Source organism: Camellia sinensis, chromosome 6 (genome assembly GCF_055761805.1).
Source record: "Camellia sinensis isolate YWXY chromosome 6, ASM5576180v1, whole genome shotgun sequence".
NCBI lineage: Eukaryota > Viridiplantae > Streptophyta > Magnoliopsida > Ericales > Theaceae > Camellia > Camellia sinensis.
In genome coordinates this window covers 122,552,727-122,572,088 of record NC_138966.1, presented here as the reverse complement: position 1 = coordinate 122,572,088, position 19,362 = coordinate 122,552,727, and the positions used below count along the sequence as shown (strand labels likewise).

General features: G+C 48.4%; 1 protein-coding gene across 1 annotated transcript; it reads right to left on the bottom strand.

Annotated features, from left to right (window-relative positions):
* Positions 1-4,780: 4,780 nt before the first annotated feature.
* LOC145793549 (uncharacterized) lies at positions 4,781-18,103 on the bottom strand. Its single transcript, XM_082876398.1, has 5 exons — positions 17,477-18,103; positions 6,252-6,413; positions 5,602-6,165; positions 5,419-5,517; positions 4,781-5,177 (listed from the first exon to the last, which is right to left on the bottom strand). Exons 1-5 carry the CDS (start codon positions 18,101-18,103, stop codon positions 4,893-4,895), a joined length of 1,737 nt encoding a protein of 578 aa, XP_082732524.1. The 3' UTR covers positions 4,781-4,892.
* Positions 18,104-19,362: the final 1,259 nt, after the last annotated feature.

Genomic DNA, 19,362 nt, shown 5'->3' with positions numbered 1-19,362 from the left:
GTGGCGACTCTGTATCTGGCAAAGCAGTCCATGTTTGGCACTACTTTTTCAAAAAATCTGTTTCTCAAAACGATTTGCCAGATTTGGACTCTTTGGTTCAGATTTAGAACCGTGACACAAATCGAGAGTCCGAACTGTAGCTCGAGGCCCCACGCGGGCGCTGTTACAGTTTCTGGCGACTCTGCTGGGGATTTTAGAGAGCTTGACTCGAACTCATGATATCCCGTTTTGATTACAGTTATGTGTTTCTTTGCATTGCATGTGCATTGGTGCGCCTAGGAACACAGTGTTTGCCATCTGCCATTCCTGAACGGTTTGCCGGAGGCTTGTCTTGTCAAGGCATGTCCATAAGGCTGACCGGCTATGGGCTCTGACAGCATGGGAACACAAACCCCGGTTTACCGGGGCACCCTTTTTGACCATTCGACCTAGTGCATATTCGGAATCCATAGTGACCATTCCAAGCTAGGACAGGTTGCTTACCCGATTATAGGTTGTTTGAAACCGCTGCGTGCGTAGTGAAATCCTAGTTCCTGACAAAATAGGACAGGGAAACCCTACCCCAACATAGGGGTGTTTTGGCTCTCTCTTACTTGCTATGTGCTTTTAGAGTGTATCTCTACAGGAATGTACATACCAGTTTGCAAGTTTGGGGCATCAGGCCTAAGGGCATTGGTATCAGAATTTGAGAATCAGTTATCCGCGGGTATCAGATTCAGTATTTTGGGGAACAGAAATCTGGGAACAGTGATCAGCAGTAGGGAACAGTTGTTCGGCTACACCCGTGTTTGATCAGTTTGGGCTGAAGTGCTGTCTGTTTTTCTTTCAGTTCAGAGAGTTGCAGAGTTGATACAGAACAGCCAGTGTCTCCCCTTTGCTGAGGCAGGATTTATGGCGGCACAAAATTCAGAAGAAGTTGTGGTTATGACGGCTGCATTGGAGCAGGGGATCGCTCCACAGAGTGAGGCCAACATCAGTATGTCATATCCACCCAGGTCGCCCGTTGTGCACCCGGTTTGGGCTCCCCAGTTATACCAGGCTCGTGATCCCACCACCTTTGAACTGATGGGGATGATAGGTGACCTCCAAAGGTCTGTGGCAGACCTCGCCTATGGAATGTCCGCTTCACCGCCAGCGGCGTCGTATGCCGGGAATTTTGTACCACAGGAGCCCCCGCTACTGGGGCGGATTGTGATAGAGCTCAGCCAGCCAGAGGTGGCTTCCGGCTATAGCCACGACATGCCAGAACCAACCCAGGCCCTCGATCAAGCTGAGGCCAAAGGAAAGGACAAGGCAAAGATAGACGCCGACCCCATTGAGCAACTGCTGTGGGCAGTCGAGGCTTTGAAGGCCAGAGGGATGAACAAGCAACAAACATCTGCAATAGTGACCAAAGCTGTAGATGATGCTTTCCCCGCTCCGATCAAAGGCAGCTCAAGCCAGACAGAAAACCGGGATGGGCCCCGTCATGCCCAGACAATTCCAGTAGCTCCCACCCCTGCACCGGGGAAGGTTCAAAAAGCCAAGGCAGCGCCAGCTGATCCTTTCGCCAGCGCATCTGGCAAGAATCCTCAAACTGCAAAGTACCTGCCCCGAGGGCGCAGGGTCTTTCACGACCTCCACATGCCTTTGTCTAGGGCATTGTTGATATTGGCGAAGAATGGGCATCTTAAGCCTTTGGAGCCCCGACCGCTCCCGAAGAATCTCCCCGCCACCCATGATGCTACCTTGTACTGCGCGTACCATCAGCAGTCCGGTCACAGTACCGATGGATGTTCCCGCCTTCGTCATGAAGTGCAGGATTTGATTGATAACAAGGTTATCCTACCACCTACCTCAGGCAAGCCCGTCACCACTCAGTTGTTGGATTTCGAGGGCTCAGATACTGCGAGTATGTAAAGTGAACCGCCTGCGGGCAACATTTGGTATATTTTTTTTTGATGAAGCGTTTGGCACGCATTTTTGAGCATCGGTGAAACCGAGTTTTGTAAATTCTGGCTTGGATATCGAGTCGGTCTTTTGTTTTGAGTCTGTCTCTTTGTCTTGAGTCAGTCTTTTTTTGCTTAAGGGTCTGTCTTGTTGTATCGAGTCAGTCCCCGTTGTATATAATACCCGGTGATTCAGGGGTTGTTGTCCCGAACACCGTCTTGTTTTATTATTATCTGTTTTTGTTTTGAGTCTGTTTCTGCCGAGGGGCCAGTTGCACCAACAGAGCCGATTGAAATAGCTGTTGCTATCTCAACTTCATGCTTGCTTTCAGCATAAGGACCAGAGAATTTGAATGGGCTGACAGTACATCTCGCCTGCTCTCCTGCGCGCCAAACTCATAGCATTAACCTAAGTTTTTCAAAAAAAAAACTTTTGAACACTGCGGTGATGAAAACGAAGAGGAAGGAATTCCTCGGGTTTTGCAAAATTTTGATCATTTTGAGAGAAAGAGAGGCGTGCTAAGCCATTTTATGAATGAAATCATGCTTGTCGGCGTGAGTACTGAGAAGGACCCTGGCTTGATCCAGATTGGTTCCACACTATCTTCGGCACGAGCGATTCGTCGCCTTCTTAAAAACTTTCAAAAGCAAATGTTTTACGCGGCCCTGCGAAGACTTGTGTGGAATCACTCTTCAGATTGCGCAGCCTAGGATCGCTCTCAGTCTCAAGATTCAACCTATTTGTTTTCCGAGTTTGAACCCGTTCAGAATGTTCAGAAAGTTCAACGGACAAACGCCATGGAGGCCCGTGTGGCCAGTTTCGAAACAGCCCTCGAGCAGGAGGCACCAAAGCCGAATCAGAAGGAGTAGATCTCGTCGGAAGAAACTCGTAGAGCAACCGAGATGGATTCTCCGCGAATCAGTGCAACAGCCGTTCTCCTAGATACAGAGAGGCTTCAATTTCAAAAAAACCATTTGGCATGGACTTGCTACACTTTTACCCTTTGAGAGGCTCGCTGGGCCGAAAACCCGGAAGGGCGGCCCAGGCAAAAGTTAGAGCAAGAGAAAAATACAACAAAAAAAGAGAAAAATACAAAAAGAAAGATTGAAAAAGAAGAAAAGAAAAAAATAGAAAAGAAAAAGAAATGAAAAAGAAATAGAAAATGAAAAGAAGCTCGCAAGGTCGAAAACCTGCATTGGGCGCCTTGGCAAAAATAAGAGCCAAACAAAGTGAAGGTTAAAATACCCGAGTGGACCTTAACCGGAACTACGTAAGGCTTGATTCCCATGTTTGGGATACGTAGGCAACTTCATCATGAAGTCCAACCCCCAACGCTTTCATAAGCGTCTCAGTCCATGCAATGGTTTCAATTTCGTTCCAAAGTCCAGTGGCCAACACCCTTCAAGGTGACTGTGTCCATATATGTGTTGTGACCGTCTTCGTCATCGCTGTGTCTAAGAGCTCGACCACCGCCAATGAAGACTGTCTGTGAATTGCTGCGGCACCATCCCAAACAAGGGGCAACTTTCCGTTGCCACGAGCCGCTGTGAGCCGCCTTTCAAACTAGGGGCAACTTTCCGTTGCCTCCCAACCTCCTTCAAACCAGGGGCAATTTTCCATTGCCTCCGATCCGAGGTTGCGCATCTCGAAGGGTAAGTTTCATGCTTGTTGAGCATCAGCTATTTGAAAAATAGTTTTTGAAAATTTTTACTGAGGTTGACTATTTTCTCGAAAACTATTTCATTTTCCAAAACCGGACCATTGTCTTGGACCTAAAAGGAAAATTTTCAGTGCTTGCTGCCTGACTTGCATGCTTTTCAAAACAAAAGTCGAACAAGTACGTTAATCCGACTCTCATTTCGATCAAAACCGTTTTAGTAGAAAGCAAAAACGAAAAAAATGGTTAAAATGATGAACTAGGGGCACAGTTGAGCCAGGCGTTCTGTCTCTCCCCCGTCATCGACGTACTTGCCAGAAGAGCACTCTGCCTGCCGGAAGAATAGCCGTGAGCTAACGGTGTTGAGCATAAACCCGCACCTTTCCATTTATCCATCAATCACCCCGGGGAGGGATGAAAAATGAGAGAATGAAGAATAGAGAGGTGTAAGTTGAGAGAAAAGTGAGGAAAAGGGTTTTGAGAGAAAATCCGAGCTTGAAAGTCGAGTGATGTGAGGATCGCAAATCAGAAAGGGTGGGAAACAATACCTAGATTGAACTGGCTCCTCGTGGTCCGAGGTCCCCCATCTTTGGTTACGCGTCTGTGTGTCGTGTCTCTTTCATTTGACGGTCTCGTCTTTTGTTTTGAGTCTCTCCCGAGCGTGTCTCGTTGTGTTTAGGTCGTGTACCTTTATATTTGAGTCCTCCCCGCTGTGTTCGGTTGTAGGCTCGACATCCCGGTTTGAAAAACCCTCATTCGATTTCAAAAATCGCTTATGCTCAGAATGTTGTGCCATTCTCTACATTTGAACGCGTGTTCGACTCCAACCGGTTCCATCTTTGAGGTCCGTCCTGATTAGATTGGGCTGTCTTGTTTGAGAATTGCAGTGTGCAGAATGAACTGAATGCTGTGTTTTGGGCTGTATGCAGATCAATCCCCAACAGAGTAAGGGCTGTGTGTTCAAGAATCAGGCAGTGGGTTGCTTGGGTTGTTTCGGTTGTTAGCTGTTTAAGTTATCTGATTATTACAGTGCAAGTGTTCAATTTTCAGACAACCAATCAGTTCCGTTTACATTAAAGTGTAACATGATGAGATGCGATGTAATGCATGAAATGTGTAAATGTAAACACTTTTTCAGATAAAGAGTCTGTTTCATTTCACTATCTTTTCAAATGTACAAGCTTTGGAAACAAAACCTGCCTGTGGCAGTACAAGGTAATCTATCTACCAACCAAAAAGAAAAGTACAAGGAAAGAAAGAAAAGATAGCAAAAATCTACATCTATGTCAAGCACTCCGAAGGGCCGTCAGTCTGTCCTGGTCCTCTTCCTGGACGAGGGTCCAGGAGCATCATCAGCGTCGTCGTCAGAGCCTGAGCTAGAACCGTCTGCGGTCTCCTCCTCCGATGACCCTGCCTCCGCCTCTGACTCCTCGTCGTCGTCATCGTCCGGGACTGGAGCCCGCGAGCTGCTCCCGACGTGAGTACGCCCACCCCTAGTGCGGGGAAATATCCTGCCCTCCTCATCTCTCCCCCGGGCAGGGACAGAAGGTCTGGCTGGAGCACCTCCTGCCATGGGAATCTGGAAGGGAGGCTGAAAAGTACACAAAAAGTGAAATGCATCAGTATACTGTAGACAGTTTATCAGTGCAGAATGCAGTGTATGGATACAGTGTATGAATGCCGTGAGCAGTTTGTCAGTACAGAGTTCAGTGCAGAATGCAGTGTGTGCAGTGCTCAGATACAGTGAGATCAGTGTATCAGGTGTTGTGCCGTGAATCAGATTATGCGAAGCAGTGTATGAATGGTTTGAGGCCAGTGTCAGAAGGACATACCGGTATGCTGTAGACAGCCAGAAGGTCAAATGTCCGCTGGAGCATCCCCATCATCGAGGCATTCATCGCCAACGACTGACGGGTGTACTCAGAAGAAGCCTGCAAAGGTATCAGATGCATTAGTATTCTGTGGAATATCAGTAAACTGAAATGAATAACTGTACGAAATGCAGTAGAACATACCGGCGGTAAGTCGGAGATGTCAATGAACTCGTGACCAGCCGGTGGAGGGGCGAAGGGGATCTGATAGGTCGACCCACCCTGCCCCTGGAAAGTCAGTACAGCAGGCAGGGCAGGCCAGCCAGCTCCTCGTCCACCCCGCACTCCGCCCCTGCCACGGACCCGGGCCCTCCTCGAAGATCCAGCCCCTGCTCCCGCTCCGGCCCCAGCCGCCGATGCCACAGGCCTGGCCCCCTCTGCTCGACGGCCGCTCAAAGGTCGCATCAGGTACGTCCGCACGTACTCCTGATAGTCGCCGGTGCCTCGGAAGCCGGCCTCCTCCCAGCCGATGGAGTAATCATCCAGCTGCTCAGCGGTAAGCCCCTCGGTCTCCCTCATCTCTGCAGGAGGGTGAGCCGGGACTATCTGCTCAGGTAACCCGCGGGTCTGGCGTAGAAAACGCTCCCCCAGGTACCAAGCCCGACAGACCGGGCCCTCTAGCAGAATCCGGAAACGCGAGGTCTCCTCAGCACCAGGGAACCGACCCTGCATCGCCGACGGCAAGGAAGCCCATGGCCGCCATGTGATCTGAAAGTAACAGACAGTTTGTTATCTACTGTTATTGAAACATGCAGTGGGAAAGCGAAGCTAAACGAACTGAAAGTAAAGCATACCTCTGTGGGGGTGATGGTGTCGAAGTATCGGCGGAAGAAGCCGAATGTCTCCCGAGGTCGCCGGGTGCATCCCCCGTCAAAGCGACTCGAGAAAGGAACAGCCGGAGGAGGCTCCGCAACTGGCACAGGTGCAAGCCTAGGGAAGTAGGCATAAACCCACAACTGCAAAACAGATGTCAGTATGACCATCAGATAAAGCAGGATATACAGAATGAAGCAGAAATGGCAGAGCCGTGTATTGTGTACAGTGTGAGCAGTGTACAGTCAGTGTGAAGCAGAATGTATGTGCGTGCCGTGTGTACAGTATACGGTAAGTGTAACGCAGACTACAGTGTGTGCAGTGTACAGACTACGGAAAGTACGAGACAGAAAGGAAAAGAGGAGAAGAAATGTACCTCCCAAGCCCGCCAGTAACCTCCGAGCAGCTGGCCGCTGCCGCGAGAAGCCGAGCTCATATAGCCGTACAGGGTGGCCAGAGCAGCGCCGCCCCAGTCGTAATGCAAGATATCTCGGACGTCCACCAGTGCACTGAGAAGGCAGAGAGGCACGGTGTTCGCCCGGTCGGCGAAGATAGTAGTCCCGAAAAGGAACATGAGGAAGCCCCAAGCATACCTCTCCACGTCCTCCTCGGTCATCTGAGTCTCCTCCCCCAATGCGGGCAGGACCCTGAACTGTGCCTCGAACCAGGAATAGCGGACGAAGCCTGGGCGAGCTAGCGGAGGGGCCTCCCCCAGTAAATGAACCTGAGCGGCGGTCCACTCATCCATCGCTATGTCGAAGGGGATCGGATCACCCCCTACCCCAATGCCTGTGAGCATCGAGAAGTCATGAGGGGTCATCGTCATATCTCCTGTAGCAGAGAAATGGAAAGAATCGGTGGTGTCCCACCACCTCTCCGCCAAAGCAGCAAGGAGAGGTCTGCATGTGGAGAGCCTAGAGAGCCCTCGGCAGAAGGTGCCGAAGCCCGCTCGGTCCACGATGCGCTGGACCGCATCAGGGAGCTCGTCATACCACTCCCGCGCACCAGTATTCCCATACCCGCGAATGGTATGGGAACCCTCCTGTAAACAGAAAACAACAATTGCAGGACAACATTCAAAATGCGATTTTGAAAAGACAGATATGGCATGTATGCAAGTTTGTCAGATTCAGGCAGATACCGGGTGCCGGTGTGCTTATAGAAAATACGTGTGCTGTGTCAGCGTGTTTGAGCGTTTCAGAACAGATGTGGCATGTGTGCAAATCGAACAGATTCAGACAAATACTGGGTACCAGTGTGTGTGCAGTAGAATACAGTAAGTACAGTGTGTTTGAGTAATTCAGGGCTAGTGCAGTGTGTGTGCATGTGTCAGTCTCAAGCAGATATCGGTTGCATATATGTTTACAGTCAACTACGGTCTACGGCATATCAGATTTCAGCAATTAAAGAATACAGCTAACTATGGCAGTTTTGTATCCTACATTGCAGAAAGTAAAGCAGAAGATGAAGAGTTACCTCGGGAATGCCGAATGAAAGGTAGGAGGTAGGCTCGCGTAGCAGTAACTCAGGGGGCGCGTACCTCTCGAAGCTCCGGAACTGACGCAGGCCGTCAGGGGGCAGAACGTGGATCGCCGGCCGGTAGGTCGCCGGGTCGAACGGGCGCTCGCTCAGTGGTAAGAGCTCGACCCCGGGGTCCATCTCGTGGTCCGGAGGAGTCCCGACATGTGGAATGTCGTCCGCCATGTAGAGAGTGGTGTGAAAATGGCCGGAAAAGGAAAACCGAGCCGGAATACGAAGAGTCAACTGAAAAGTCAACTCCCGAGAGGGTCGGAAATGGCCGGGAAGGCCGGAATGTGAAAGGACACGGAAATGAAGAGGAAAGTGAGGGGAACAAACCCCGAGAAGGCTAGAACGCCAAACGAGGCACCGAAACGAAAATGTGATCGGTGGAAAACGTCCGAAACGCGAAGAGGAACGCGAATCCGACGACGAAACGAGCGTAGAACGCGAAGAAACGGGCGAAAAATGAGACAGAAGCACTCTAGAGAGAGAGGGCAAGAATTTTCGGCGGTGGAAAAGTGAAGAATAGGGTTTTCAAGCCCTATTTTATAATGCCCGAAGTGAAAAGACAAAACTGCCCCGATTCAGCAACTGTTTGCCGGTCGGCAATGTTTTGTGCCGGCCGGCACTTTTTTGTGCCGATAGAATTATTTTTGTGCCGATGGCCAGCCGGTGGCCTCCCCTTTCGGCCGGTGGGGTTCCCACAGCCTTGTTTAGGCCTTTTGAGTTGTTTTGGGTCTTCATAGCTGAAGAAAGTGCAAGAAAGCGCATCTCCGACATTCAACCGGCCTCCGTTTTGACTTCGGGCCGTGTCTCCAGTGCGTGGCACTCGAATTCGTGCAAGGTGTATCCTTTTTGTATCCTTTTTGAATTCAAAGGTTGCCCCATGTGTGTTGCACAAATTCATCACACTACTTCGGTGCATTACATCGCACTGTCGTGCGCCACACATTTGCATTGTTATGCGCGTGTTACATGCGTTGCAACACGCACCCCTTTGCATTGTCGTGCACATTTCTCATGCATCATCATTGCATTTCCATTCCATGCATTGTCATGCATTCCGGAATACGTGCGTTGTTGCGCATTTAAGCCCATTTACACTCCGTGTGGCATGCATGTCACACTTGGCATTGCACTTGTTAGTGCATTGTATTTTGTTCGCGCTGTTCTGCGCATTGCACTTGTTAGTGCATTGTATTGTTCGTGCTGTTCTGCGCATTGCACTGTCTTGTGCATTTCAAACCTCGCGCTGTTCTGCGCATCGCACTGTTTTGTGCATTTCAAAATTGTTCGCGCTATCTTGCGCACCTTACTTGCACTTGTTAGTGCATTGTATTTTGTTCGCGCTGTTCTGCGCATTGCACTTGTTAGTGCATTGTATTGTTCGTGCTGTTCTGCGCATTGCACTGTCTTGTGCATTTCAAACCTCGCGCTGTTCTGCGCATCGCACTGTTTTGTGCATTTCAAAATTGTTCGCGCTGTTTTGCGCATCTCATTGCATTTTGCATGCATTCCATCGCATTGTCCTGTGCACTCGCGTTGCCTAACGCATTGCGCTATTTTGCGCATCATACCGTCGTGCAATACCGCCGGTCTGGCGAGACCTTAAACACGCACGGTCTGGCGAGACCTTAAACACGCATGGTCTGGCGAGACCTTAAACACGTACGGTCTAGGAGACCTTAAATCCTTGGAAGGTGTAAGACCTTTAGTGTTCGCATTGTCGTACACTTCGAGAGCCGCGTGTTGTCGCGCATTCCTTGCAACATGCATCACTTGCATCATTTGCATTTCAAAAAAAACAAAACAAAAAAAAACATGCATTGTCATGCATACATTTTGCATCCCGGTCTAGGAGACCTTAAATCCTCTGAAGGTGCAATTCCTTCGGTGTTTGTCGTGCCCGAACGACTTTTCGGTGGTCTGGTAAAGCCACCTGTCTGTGCTTGCGATGAGTTCCTAGAAGACCAACGGGGACGGTGGAAACTAGAGTTCGAACGGCTTATGCCTAGAACGCAAAGGTTCGGGAGTTCCGAGACTAAAGTCTGGTTTAAATACCCAGAGGTTTACCCTCGGCTTGAAATCTGTATGGAAGCCCCATAGGTTGAGGCGGCATGTCTACGCCTCAGTTCTGGATACTGAACCAACCTAGTATATCACCCTGTTGGTAAGATAGGGAAAGTTGCAATCATAGTCATTGCATATTTGCATTGTCTTGCATTTGCATTGTAGTTTGCATGCATTCATTGCATCACCTTCCGCCTATGGCTTGCGCCTTTCCAGGTTGAGCTTGGTCTGGTATGTGTCCTTACATTTCATGTTAAAACACAGTTCTGTATGTGTATCGCGCCGATTCCACGTTGATATGTTGGTTGAGGGTTGCGGCACCTTTTCTGTGTTACACATGGCTCGTATGTGTGCATGCCTTTCCTAGGCAAGATTTGGTTTGGCTTGTATGCCATATCCATTGTATCCATTCCATTGCATATTTGTAAATATTGCATTGTAGATTGCATGCATTCATTGCATCACCTTCCGCCTAATGGCTTGCGCCATTCCAGGTTGAGCTTGGTCTGGTATGTGCCCTTACTTTTCATGTTAGAACACAGTTCTGTATGTGTATCGCGCCGATTCCACGTTGATATGTTGGTTGAGGGTTGCGGCACCTTTTCTGTGTTACACATGGCTTGTATGTATGCATGCCTTTCCTAGGCAAGATTTGGTTTGGCCTGCGTGCCATATCCACCCATTACATTGTAGTGTAATTTTTGCATCCGGCATTAGGATCGTAGTCCTTTCTCCAGCGGTTTGTTTCCCCACTTGTGTCATTCCACCCAATACTTGTTCTTGCGTCTGTCTACAATACTCATAGTTCAGTTGACCGTTCTATGGTAGACAGACTTGTTACCTCCATCAATCTATTTGACATAGGTGTGGTTTCGAACCGCTCGTGATTGGATCACGATTCAATTGCTTTGCATGTAGCTTGCATTGTTTCAATTACATTGCATCTGCATTTGCATTGTTTATACATTGTTTTGTATATATCGCATATCGTTTTGCATCCACATTTGCATTGTCATGCATGTTGCTAACCATATTGTACCTGTTAAGTTTGTTTTCTTTGCAGGCACGATATTGTATGTACGGTTCATTTGAAGCTGGTGCAACCAGACGAGCCGCACAGGTATTGTATCTCCCGAGTGAGACGTATTGAGAATTCCATAATTCTCTTACATCCTTTCTGCATTGTAGTGTAGTTTGGTATGCTAGCTTAAAATTGCCGCATGTTTGCTTCATTACAGCTTTCTTTGCATGATCATAAGTTATGCTCGGCTCCATGCATTGTCGTGCATTTTGCCCCTGCCTTCGGGCGCATATCTTATTTGTATTGCATGTTTGTCTAAGTCTTCGGCCTTGTCAAAAATGGGTCATCTCTGGGCTTTGACATTCACTCCCGTCATTGTTATGACTTTCGAGTTCTGTCAAAGAGGGGCAACTGTAGACACCCCATTTTTGACCGTCCTCAAGACTTGGACGTCACCGTTTGAACACTCGGTGATTATCCATGTTTGTGTTCGTTTGGAGTTCCTGGAGGTCTCGGCTCGCGCGCCCTGCCTCAGGATCCCCGAACTCGACCGTTTAGTGTCCGGTTTTGCACCGAACACTTGTGTTTTGCCTTGGAAGGGCAGGGTAGGGCTTGTAGACCATCCCCACCCATCACCGGCAGTGGCTAGAGGCCACCGGCTGGTTTTTGCTGCCACCGGCAAAATAGTTTGCCGGTCGGCACTATTTGTTGCCGGTCAGCACTTTTTTGTGCCGGTCGGCACTTTGTTTGGCCAAGATGGCATTTTTTGCCGGCCGATTGCTGTTCATCTGCTTTTGCAGATATTTTAGGACAGCTGTATAACTTTTTCTCCCCTCCATACACGTGTATGGAGGGATCTCCCTCTTGCAAAGCTTGTTGAATAAGCTTTACAAGAGGCTTATAGAGAGGGCTCTCTCTAAGGCTTAGAGGAGAGGCTTAGACATTTTAGAGAGAAGAAAGACAGAGAAGAGCTCTGGTTTTCTAGGGTTAGGGTTAGATACACTCAATCTATCTCTCTTTTCCTCCCATTTTGCACACTAGGTGTTTTGTGCCTTACTATTGCACACAAACACCTAGTGTTTCACCTTCCTCTTAAGATTAGAGTTCTAAGGGGTTGTTCTTGAGTTTCTTGACTGATTTGGAGCCAAAGGAGGCCATTGGAGCATCCTTGTTGAAGAGGACTACAAGGGTAAGAAACTTACACCTTTATTCCCCATTCTTGCATCAATTTTATACCTATCTTAGAGCTGTTTTTGTGATTATTGTATAACATAAAAAAGTTCTATTTTTAAGCCCTCTTTATTGTTTATTAAGAGTGTTTTGTTGTTTGAGGGTTGTTGACCACCCTTAGGCCTCAAAAGGCCTCATTTTGAGCCATTTTGTGCTAGCTCCGGGATTTTGGTGTTGAGGTCTCTTCACCACTGAAATCTTGAGGGATTTCAGTGGTGAAGATGATGCTTTGAAGTCCCAAGAAGGAGAGGGCCACCCCCTCTCCTTGTTGTCCTTGAAAAGGGCACATTTTGGCCTCTTAAAGAAGCCTATGCTTGAGTGTGTGTTGAGCATGTTTGGTATGTTTTTCATGCTTATATATCCATGATATAACATGATTTCAAGTTGGTTTTGGAACTCCATGCATGTTTAGCATAGTTGCCTTGTAATGCCATGTTTATGCCTTAATGTGCCTTAGGTTGTTAGCCTTAGTTGGAGCATGTTTTAGGCTTGCATTTGTGAAGTTTATGTGCTTATTTTGCCATGCTTTAGCTCTGACCATAGTCGTTTGGGTTGATCTTTGCATGCATTATATGGCTCCTTTGCATTTAGGCTTGTTGGCTTTGAGTATGTGCATGTGTAGCATGCCATCTTTGCATGAATTTGATGATTTGGAATCATCTTGCATGCTATTTCAGTCCCATTTCCATGCTCGTTTGATTGCCTCGCATGCCTCTTTAATGCTTTGAAAGCATGTGTTGCAATGCTCCATGTTTTGGCCATGGTATATGCCTTTGTATTTGGGCCATTTAGATACCATCTAAGTGGTCCTTTAGGTTTGTTTTAACATGCTAAACCTCTGATTTTGGTCTCTCTTTGCATGCCTTGTTTGGTCTTGCTTAGTGTAGTTCAATGCCTCATTGATTTGCTTTGAACGCTTAGGCCTTTTGGTGCATGTTTTGGCTTGATTTATAACTTGATTTGGCATCATTTTATAACATGATTTTAGGGCTCATGTTGCATGCTAATTAGTCCATGATCCCTCCTTTCAAGTGTGCTTGAATGTTGTTTGATTCATGCTTAAGTGTTGGTCCTTATGTGCATGTGTGTGTGCATGCCATTTAGCTCTCACTCTTTAGCGCTTTTGGCTACTGTTTTAGGCCTATTTTAGAGTCGCCTAATTCATGTTTAAGTCCATCTTTACACTCATTTGTATTGCCATATGCATGCTTGTATGCTTGCATAAGTGTTTTGCCATGCCATGTTGCATCCTTAGCTTGTATGCCTAGGTTGCATTGCATCTGGCATGCATGCCTTGCCTCTTGATCATGTGATAGAGGTTGGGCTTTAGTTTGTTTGATTGGTTTGCATGCATTTGAAACCAAAGTTGCATACTTGGTTCCTTGGGCCATCATGCATGGAAATGCGTGATTGGTGGTCCGAGAACCGAGGCACATGTCCCTTTGAGTCATTACAATGATAAGAGACATGGTTGATGCATACATACCTTGAATTGTGCTGCCATGCCTTGTTTGCCCTCTGTTGCTGTGAGTTGCAGGTTCTGCAGGAATACTCTGCCGACCGGCAGTGTAATGTGCCGACCGGCACAATTTTCTCTGCCGACAGACCCTATTTTGTGCCGATGGCCATACTACACTGCCGGTGGAAGTTTCATCTAGCCGGTGGTGATCCCCTCTGTCCAAGGATGCAGTCCTGAGGCTTTGACAGCCTCCAGAGGAGGAAAGGAAGGAAAACAGAGGCAGCTTGCGCATGGTGGCGCATTTCCCGAGACGCTTTCCTACTTTAATTAATTTAATTTAATTTGTTAATTAAATTAGTTAATTTGTAATATTTAAATTAGCTTGCGTAGTTAATTAATTTGTAACATTTATTCGGTCCCTCCGAGCGAGGGCAAATCTGTAATAAGTGTGTGTGGGTGTGTGAATGTCTTCCAATCCCCACTTCTTTCTTCCCTTTTACTTACCTGCTTTGATGGTTAGTATTAGGTCACGTCTAATTTAGCATACCTTATGCTATGCATGTGTGCATCCATGCATTTGTATTGCATGCATTAGGCTCGGTACATCACGCTAATTGCATCAATACTTCAAATTTTCAAACTGAATACGTGATAATTGTGCATTTTCACATGACATGTCTAGGATTAGCCGAGCCTATCTTAGCGACATTTTGTATGCGATGCATTAGGCACTTCACATGGACTTGGATCATGCATGTTTGCTAACAAGTTCTTTGTTTTGGCACGGAGTACTATGTAAGTATTTCCGCTTTAGCATATCGCATGAGTGTGAATGTTACCATAACAGCATGCTTAACATGTGGCTAGATGCTTATGTGTTAAACTGTTTTGAATGCCTGTGGGTGAAGGTTGGGTTGTTTGAGTTGGAAAAACTCGTTGAAATCCGTATTTTAGCCTACTTGCGAGTAGCAAATTCCAAAGCATTTTCAAACCAAACGGATATGCAATGTTTATTTCCAAATTAGGCAATCTAGTCTATACTTGTTTGCTGCGCGCATAACATAGTAATTCTAGGCTAATAAATGGAATAAGAACACGTAAAGTTTTCAAAAACGGATATCATGGTTAGTAGAGGCCGGTCTTCGGACCGGGCGAAAGGGGGTGCTCATAGCTGACCTTCCCCGATCGTACCCAAGCTCCCGAGCCGAGACAACTCCGGTGATGACGGACATGTGGCCTTCGGCACCGAGTCAGGGTTTCCTAAATTCTCCCATAAAAAATATTTAGGTGGCGACTCTGTATCTGGCAAAGCAGTCCATGTTTGGCACTACTTTTTCAAAAAATCTGTTTCTCAAAACGATTTGCCAGATTTGGACTCTTTGGTTCAGATTTAGAACCGCGACACAAATCGAGAGTCCGAACTGTAGCTCGAGGCCCCACGCGGGCGCTGTTACACACTGGCACTTATCACATGTGAGCACGAAGTCTGTCGCATCTTGATTGAGAGTAGGCCAAAAATAACCAGTGCGAAGTATTTTGTGGGCTAGGGCCCGGGCGCCCGAATGATTACCACAGATACCCTCATGGACTTCCCTCATTACGTAGGTTGCTTGAGCAGGGTTGAGGCATCGCAAGTATGGGCGTGAAAATCACGTTTGTACAAGAGGCCGCTGACAAGAATGTAGTTGGACGATTGGGTCCTGACTTTGGCGGCCTGCTGTTTGTCGGCTGGCAGTTCCCCCGTTGTTAGAAATAGGAAGATGTCGGCCGCCCATGGAATAGGTTCATTTTGGAGGAAGTAGACTTGCTGCTGAGTTAGGGAAATGGCAGGGTGGGCCAGGTACTCGAGGCGAACACCGTGGCTGAGGTCTGACTGGTCTGCAGAAGTTAACTGAGCCATTTCATCTGCCTTGGAGTTGTCCGTCCGAGGGATGTGCTTGATGTGGAAATTATTGAAGAGGCGAGCGAGAAGGAGTGCAATATCCCTATAAGCCCGCATTGTGTCTTCCTTGGCATCGAATTCCCCCATGATTTGTCCGACAATGAGCTGAGAATTGCTGAACACTTGGATGTGGCTGACACAAATGTCTCAGGCGAGGCGAAGATCGGCAATCAATGCTTCATATTCAGTCTCATTATTGCTTGTGTCGAACAAGAAGAGAGAGCACATTTGAAATAACCACCCTCAGGAGCGGTAAGGATGAGACCAGCCACACTGCCTTCTTTGCGAGATGATCCATCGACGTTGAAGGTCCAAGAGTGGGGGTCTTCTGGCTCGGTAAGGGGTGGCGGGGGCGGAGGAGCTGTGGTTGGAGTAGGATTAGTGAATTCCAGGATGAAATCGGCTATAGCCTGCCCTTTAATCGCCGTTTGAGGCCGGTAGGAGATGTCAAATTGGCTGAGCTCGACCGACCATTGCATAAGTCTGCTGAAAAGCTCTGGTTGTTGTATTATCTTCTTCAATGGTTGGTCAATGAGGACCACTATGGCATGGGCTTGGAAGTAAGGACAGAGTCGTCTGGAGGCAGTGACCAAAGCCAAGGACATTTTTTGTAACAATGGGTAATTTTGTTCCGCGCCTCTGAGAGCCCGACTGATGTAGTAGACCGGTCGTTGGACAGAGTTGTCCTCCCTGATGAGTGCTGCACTGACTGCGGTGTTTGACATGGCTAAATAGAGGAAGAGGGGTTCACCCGTGATTGCTTGAGAAAGTAGGGGCGGTTGGCCATGCACTGTTTTAACTACTGAAAGGCCTCTTTGGACTTTGTCGTCCACTCAAAAGTTTGCCGAAGAACTTTGAAGAAGGGGAGGCACTTGTCCATTGCGCGGGAAATGAAATGGTTGAGGGCGGCAACTCGGCCAGTAAGCCTCTAAACCTCATTAACTGTTCTGGGTGACTGCATTTCAATTAAGGCCTTGATCTTTTCGGAGTTAGCTTCAATGCCCCGCTGACTGACCATGAAACCCAAGAACTTTCCATATCCTGCGCCGAAGGCGCATTTCTCCGGATTGAGCTTCATTTGATGCTTTCGTAGGGTGGTGAAGGTCTCTCGCAGGTCGGCCAGATGATCAGTGGAGAGCTTGCTCTTAACTAGCATGTCGTCAACATATACTTCCATGTTCCGGCCTATCTAGTGATGAAAGACGGCATTGACCAACCGTTGGTAAGTGGCTCCAGCATTTTTCAACCCAAATGGCATCACACGGTAATGGTAGGTTTCCCGATCAGTGATGAAGGATGTGTGTTCTTGGTCAGACGGGTGCATTAGAATTTGGTTGTATCCAAAGAAGGCATCCATGAAACTGAGCATTTGATGACTGGCCATGGCATCAACCAGCAGATCTATGCGAGGAAGAAGATAGCTGTCTTTGGGGCAATCTCAGTTGAGGTCGAAGTAGTCGACACATAGTCGCCATTTACCATTGTTTTTACGAACCAGAACCACATTCGACAGCCATCTGGGGTAGTCCACATTTGTGATAAACTGTGCCTCAAGGAGCTTATCTACTTCAGAAGCAATAAGGTTATTGCACTCCAGGTGAAAGATGCGTTGCTTCTGGCGGATGGGTCGGAAATGGGGCTCAATGCTGAGACGATGGGTGATGCAGGAGGGGTCAATACCTGGCATGTCGAAGTGGGTCCAGGAAAATACGTCATTATGCTCAATCAGGAGGGCAGTGAGGTCGGCCTTGGCCTGGGAGGATAGTTGGCTGCCGATCTTGGCAGTTTTTGCCTGGTTGGTGGGATCGATGAGGACCTCGACAAGCTCTTCCACTGGTTCCCCCCTAACCAGCTCGTCCTCGTCTCTGACGTCGAGTCCTTCAATGATCATGGCCTCTTTGAGCTTGACCTTTTTAAGCGAGGCAACATAACATTCCCTGGCCACAGTCTGCTCTCCCCTGACCGTGCCGACCCCAAGATCGGTGGGGAACTTGACTGCAAGATGGAAAGTGGATGTAATAGCTTGGAAGGCATTTAGGGTGGTACGGTCGATGATGATGTTGTAAGCAGAGGGACAGTCGACGACTAGGAAAGTAAACAACTTGGTGGTCTGCCGTGGGTATTCTCCGATGGTGATGGGAAGATCGATGAAACCGATGGAGGTCACCCGGTCTCCAGTGAAACTGACCAACGGGGTTTGGAGAGGAGACAGACTTTCGTCCCCGATCTTGAGCTGGTGGAAGGCATTTAGGAAGATGATGTCTGAAGAACTGCCATTGTCGACAAGGACCCGTCTAACTTTGTAATTGGAGAGAAGGGCAGAAATGATGAGGGGGTCATCATGGGGGTAACGGATACCTGTGCAGTCGGCTTCCGTCAAAGTGATGGGCTCCATCCACTGCTTGGGCTGTTTGGGAGGGCGGTCTAATGTGGCAACTTCTTTGTCTGAGCCCTGTCTTATCTTTCTGAGTTTTGCCCGCTGAGCCAAGCGGGATGGACCTCCACAAGCAAGCCCGCCGGCTATGACTCTGATTTCTCCAACAGGGGGGGCGGGGTTACCGTGCTTGGGGTTACTGTGGAGGGCGATCATGGCCAAGGTTAGGTTGTGCTGGTTGCCAGGGAGGAGTGCGCTGGCGGATGTTTCTGATGGGCTCGATCCTTTGCCTTTGCTGAGGACGGGTGTCCGTGAACCGACTGAGACGTCTCTAACGTATCAAGCCCTCGACCTGATTTTTGAGGTTAACACACTCCTCAGTATTATGACCGTGGTCCTGGTGAAAACGGCAATATTTGGACTGGTCGCTGACTGGAAGGAGACCGTGATGGTTGGGGCCATTTTAGGGGGTAGTCTCGTTGGATCTGATTGAGGACTTGTTCCATGGAGGAATTAAGGGGTGTGTATCATTCGAACCGGTCGGGCGGTCGGGCTGGTGCCGACCGATCGGCTCTGGGGGGTCGGTCGATATACTGAGGTGTTTGGTTATTGTACTGGGTATTTCTGGTTTCTGAGTCCTTTCTCTTCTCTGGGGGTCGGATTTTTGGCTATAGGGTCCTGGCGAGCAGCTAGGGAATCTTCTGCGTTCATGTATTTTTGGGCTTTGGAAAGAAGGGTTGCCATGGAGGTCGAGGGGTTTTTTGAGAGGGAGAAAAGGAAATCAGATGATCGTAAGCCGGCCATGAATGTCGTGAGGATGACCTTGTCATCGTTTTCCGCCACCTGCAGAGCTTCGGTGTTGAAGCGAGTGACAAAGCTGCGCAGCGACTCCCCCTCAGTCTGACAGATGTTAAGGAGTTGGGTTACCGGACGCCGCTGGCGCTGGGTTCCAATGAAATGGCTGAGAAAGGAGTCACTGAGGTGTTGGAAAGTGGAGACAGAGTCTGCTGGCAGTTGACTAAACCAGAGTCGAGCCGACCCCTTGAGTTTCACGGGGAAAGCCCGACACATGATTTTATCGGGGAATGCATGGAGGATCATGAGGGTTCTGTAGGTCTCCAAGTGATCGACTGGGTCCGTTATACTGTCAAAAGAGTCGATCGTGGGCATTTAAAACTTAGGAGGTAGAGGTTTGTCCCTGATAGAAGCAACAAATGGGGAGTTGGCTGTGGTAGATGGTTTATGCTGTATGTTCTGCATGACCCCTTGGAGTTGGAGCTTTATGGCTCGGAGTTCCGCGTTCCAGAGAGGAATGTTGTCACCACCGAAAGGCAACGGGGGCTGGACGCTGCTGGCCTCTCCTTCAGGGGTTGATGCCGAGATCGATGGATGCGGGCCCCGGGGTGGCAAGTTTATACCTGGGGGAGAGGGTTGCAAGCCTTCCACGTTGGGTGGATTAGGCTGCAGGATAGTAT